Source organism: Phaethon lepturus, unplaced genomic scaffold (genome assembly GCF_000687285.1).
Source record: "Phaethon lepturus isolate BGI_N335 unplaced genomic scaffold, ASM68728v1 scaffold31653, whole genome shotgun sequence".
In the NCBI taxonomy this organism is placed as follows: domain Eukaryota; kingdom Metazoa; phylum Chordata; class Aves; order Phaethontiformes; family Phaethontidae; genus Phaethon; species Phaethon lepturus.
Genome location: NW_010527521.1, coordinates 1 through 5321, shown reverse-complemented (window position 1 = coordinate 5321; position 5321 = coordinate 1). Strand labels below are relative to the sequence as shown.

The 5321-nt window shown below is 39.8% G+C and overlaps 1 protein-coding gene across 1 annotated transcript; it reads right to left on the bottom strand.

The window, feature by feature from the left end:
- Positions 1–1048: 1048 nt before the first annotated feature.
- ACSM1 (acyl-CoA synthetase medium-chain family member 1) lies at positions 1049–4776 on the bottom strand (the record flags this gene model as incomplete). Its single annotated transcript, XM_010283415.1, is given in 7 exon segments — positions 1049–1135; positions 1786–1905; positions 2617–2716; positions 3347–3474; positions 3829–3930; positions 4034–4114; positions 4619–4776. Coding segments are annotated over 7 exon segments (776 nt in total), but the record flags the coding sequence as incomplete, so codon positions are not given.
- Positions 4777–5321: the final 545 nt, after the last annotated feature.

The window sequence follows — 5321 nt, the reverse complement described above, 5'->3', positions numbered from 1 at the left end:
CTTCTTTCCTGCCTGATGATGCTATTGTTCTCCTGTAATGTCGTCTTATTTAATAAACAGAAGAGAACTCCAAGCCTGGAGATGTTTTTTGTCAGCTAATGAAAATTCAAGCCAGAAAACAGAATCTTATTTGAGTACACAAAATTAAAAAAAACCTGAGGAAGAACAGCTAAGAACTGCTATAGCCTTAAAGTTTTGCCCACTATTGCATGTGCAACTGTAAGAAGTAAGGGTGTATACACTAAAGTACATGCTTCTTCATAAAGCTAAGCGCTAAATGTTAAACACAGATCATCCAAACCAGATCAAGAGAGGTTTTTTTACTGGTTTCACCTCTAAGTGGCTGCAGAAATAGACTGGTCCTGTAGTAAGTATCTACCTTAGCAAAGTGCCATGGTCTTTTCTACAAATTGGGTCACTTGCCCAACAGCAAATTTCATTTGAAAGACCAGCAGAAATGGTACAGAAGTTTTGTCTACTGTGTGTGAAGACCAGAAGAGGGCAAGCAACAAAGCTACTTCTGTATGACAGAGTATTTGTGGATAAAGCATGGGAGAAGCTGGTGCTGCTTGTCATCAACACAAGGTCATATGGTAGTATCAATAAAGAGGAGTCTTTCCATCTTCAGTAACTGATAGGAGGGCTGCATTCAGTTCAAAGCATGCTGCATTTCAGCACAGAGCATTTGAACCACTCAAATCCAAGACTGCCTTTTCAGCAGCTTGGAGCTAGACAACTGGTAACAGCAATATGTTTGCTGATCTTGGATGCTATCTAGCAGAGGTGGGTCATAAGCCAAATTCTTGTGGACATTCAGGGCTAGAATGGAGTTGTATGGTTTGTTCCCTTTCCCAGCAGGGCTTCAGGAACTGAAACCACGGTACTGACATTAGAAGCTTTGCAAACAGGTGCAAACATCACATCTTGGTGTTAGCTATAGCTTTTGACCCTCAGGCATTCAACAAAACTAGATTAGAAAGAGGGCAGTTCAGAGAAATTTATACGGTGTTAATGGAATGAAAGAAGTTCTGTTAAATTCCAGATAATGCTACATGCGTCCCCACTCTTTATTTCTTAATTCATTCCTCTTGATCTTCCCAGTGACTGTCTTTGGCAGCTCTTGGACAAATTCCACCTGAATAAAAAAACACAGAAAACAACATTGCATGTTCTACAGACTTGGTTTTCTAAGACTGTCTCTCAGCATATGTGGAAAAGTAAGAGGACTTCCATCAGTGAAAACCGCTTGCTTAAAGGATGAAGCCATATCAAGGCAGCATATTGTCTTTAATGGTCCTTAGTTCTTGTGAGTTCTGCACAAGTGAACTGAAGCACTGCTAGTGGCTCTCTTCCTGTAGTGCTGGGACTACTGAGAAACACCAAGTGTATCCTCCTGAGCTTTCCTCTTATTTATTAACTGTGAGGACCAGTAGATAAAAACTTACTCAGATTCAGTCAGGTACTACCCTAAAGTCACCAGAGAGTGCTTGGTTGAAAATTAAATACAAATGGAGAATTACAATTGCAAGCCTGACTTAGAACATGCAGATCTAACTAGGATATCATACGAAGCCTAGAAATTTGAAAGGTTTAAGCAAACACTCAAAAATGAAAAACAATGTAATCTAATGTTATTTAGGAAAGATCTTCTGGAGCTGAATGAAGTCCTCTAGCTGAATCTTTACCACTGTCTCTTTCAGGTGAATCATGAAAAGCCAAATAGTAATTCTCCTGAGATTTATGGAACGGTGCCCTGGTTTAAAGTTTCTCTGCAGAAGCATTTACCTTTCTAGGGTATTTATATGGAGCAGTAGTTTTCTTGACATGTTCCTGCAAGTCACAGGTTAAACTCTCCAGGTCACTGGATAAAAAGGATGGGGACAGGACCACAAATGCTTTCACAACCTGTAAGATAAGGTCAACAAAAGTGATCTGACATCATCCATTTTTAAGAGCTGATACACAGGTTACCAGTGAGCAGTACTGCTCAGTCATGACATGGAAAAGGAAGGAACAGAGAAACCAGCACAATGTAAGAAATGGTTGTGCCCAGTTTCTGCACATGTGTGTGCAGAAGTAGAAGCAGAATGCACAGTTTTCCTGGCCTCATTACAAAGCAAGAGCATTTGCTCTATTCTCTCAGAAGGGGTCTAGAAGGAGTAATAAGAGGTGTCTCTGCAGAGTTCTCCCTGAAGCCGAGAGACATTTTGTTTCTCTCCAAAGTTAACACTGAGGACAGTAGGCCCCTATCATCTCACCACAGGACTGTGCTTTCTCCATACATGTAGTCCAAGCCTAATGCTAGGAGACTTATACTGTAACTTTGGCTACACCAAGACAGCCAAAAAAGACAATTTCAGTGTATACACAAGAGCTTAACAACAAGAAGGTGTGGTAAGGGGAAAGTAAACATCACTTATGTTCTCCACAGAGAAGACCCTCTTGGGATGAAAAGAAACTAAGAAAAGCAAAGGCATGTAAATAGCAAAGGATTATCCATGATGACATGACTGCCTGAGAGCTGCACGTTATTATTCAGTAAACTATGAACTGCTTTATATAGTTATATAGTTAAACAAACATATTGCTTCCCCCACCACTGTTCAGCATCATTACCTCTCCTCTGAGGGGATCTGGGCTGCTGACAACAGCTGTTTCTACCACTGCTGGGTGCTCTATCAGGGCACTCTCTACTTCAAATGGCCCAATGCGATACCTAGGTAAGGCAAGAAAAACGTAAGATTTGGTTTTATGAGCCGGAAAACCAGTATCAAATGTTTTTTTAATTGTCATATTGAAAAAAAACCAAAACAAACCCACAAAACAAACCAACAACCAACTATAGAAACTTTAGGCAGAATGGGAAAGTTGTTAGACGGTAGGAGCATTTCACGGTGGTCGTGCAGTAGAGGACTGTTGGAGCAGTGGATACCCCTCCCTCTGTCCCCTTCCCTTGTGGGTCCTAAGCTGGGGCTCCAACCCACCCTGATAGCTGGGGTCTGTAGTACCAGCTGATGCCACGTTATGGTATCACATCATACAATATCAAATTGTTTAATTTTAACATGTTGAAAATAAAATGTTTCAATGCTCTTTGCGTCTGATAGAGATGTCCTTCAATTTTAGTCAAAAAATAAACTATGTTGCAGGAGAAATGGATACAGAGATGCCACTAACATCACCAAGATGATACTGCAGGTCTATGAAAAGCTTATAATAAGATCAAGTATTCCTAAGTCAAGAGGTCAATACATTCATGACAGGACTATCATGTCAGAAGCTCACCAGGAACACAACATGTAAGATTATACAATGGCAGATTTAGAAAGGAAGAGTGTAAACTGACCCTGAAGAAATGATGATGTCATCATCTCTTCCAATAAACTGAAAATATCCATCTTCATCCATCGTCCCTCTATCTCCAGTGACATAAAAATCCCCACGTTCACTTTCTGCGGTTTTCTTAGGGTTATCCTGAAAGTTGTTTAGATTTTGAGCATGCATTAGCTATACATTAAGCTGTAACACAAATAATGTTAAATCCACTGGAACTTAATTTTTCAGTCAAGGATGTTCAAGAATTGTACTGACATTGCTAGAAAATACAATAAAATAGGTTTTAAAAATTAAAACATTTTGATTCTTTAAAAAAAAAAATTAACTCAATCTTGAGCAAATTCTTCTCTTCCCTTTTCTAACATCCACCAATGCAAATTACTCTGGTAATAAATAATAAACCGGTGAAAATATTCAGCCTTTTGAACCACTATGCAATTGGAGAGATTTTGCGGAGATTGGTGGTGGTGAGCAATAAAATAAAGTCCTTACTACATATTCAGAGAATAAACCAAGTGGTCTTATAGGTTTACTTCTGACAGCAATTTCCCCCTGTTGTCCTGGAGGCAGAATATTAGCATTTTTGTCTATGATCTAGAATGAAAAACAACACATATTTTAGTCCAATGGGAAAAAAAAACCCAAACCCAACAAAACAAAAAACCCTCTGAAGGAATCTAAAGAGCAGCCAACAAACCTGAACTTCATAAAGGGGAGCTGCCTTTCCCATTGATCCAGGTTTAATCTTCATTCCTTTAAAAACAGAGCAGATTATTCCCTGTAAAAATCAAAAGCAAAACAAAATTTTGCAATAGAAAACTGCTACATTCACATTCAGTTCATTAAATGTATTTTCCAAAGTACCAAATTAAGATTCATAGGTTCCTATATGTCAGTTCTGTATGATACATATAAGCAAAATCAAGAAACTCCCTGACAGAATCGTCTTCCGTTATCTGCAAAGAATTCATGCCCTCTGCTAACCAGTCTTCTTCCTTAGGTTCAAGCTCTGCCCTCTTGACTGTCACTTGGAATTTGCTTAAGGACATTTATGGAAATAGTAGAGCACATCTCCTTCCAACAATCCATGTTTCTGGCAGGTTCTGCGAGGAAAGCCATGAAAGGGTGTTCTTTCAGAGGTTATCAGGGGACGAGATTACTGAAACATTCACAGAAACGTGAAGGAAGAAACAGGCTGTGTTCTCTGAAAACAAACATTAAAACATCATAAAGCAAAAAGGAATTACAAAGATTTAACAGAATATTGACCCTACAGATGTACCGTTTCAGTCTGGCCATATACTTCATGAATGTCCAGCCCAGTCTTGCTTTTCCACTGCTCCATGACTTCTGGATTGAGTGGCTCCCCTCCACTCATGCAGTGCTTCAGGTTCATGAATTTGTAGCTTCACAGGGAGTTAAAAAACAAGAGAGGCAGCACTTAAATCTATTGGGCAAGACAAGGAGCATGCACTATAAACAAGTAACACTGGAGAGCTGTTTACTAGGAGAGTTACTCCCATGAAGCGGGGAAATCGGAGGATTCCTGATCCAGCAAGGATATCAGTCTGTGCTCAATGATATGCATATGAGGAAGAGTAGTCAGAGTTAAACACACATGAAAAATAAAGTAAAATTTTTGCTGAAGTCAGCTGGGATTTATATGACTTATGACTACACAAAGCGCAATTTACTGAGCCAGGGCCCTGGTTGCCGACTCTCTGCAACATCCCAAGTGAGAAAGTGCGAGAGGGAAGGAAGGACCAGTGGCAGGCAATAAGAACTGGAGCAGGGGATGATGTACAACTGCCACAAGTCACTCCCTCACAGTTATGTTGACACTGACTTTCTAGGATGACAGTCCCTCCCAAAGCATAGACGATTAATGTGGCAATTGAAAATTATGATAAAGAATTCAACAGGCTCTCAGTTTCATTTGCTTTTGGTGATGAGCAGTGTCCTTCAGGGGTCCATATTGGGACCAG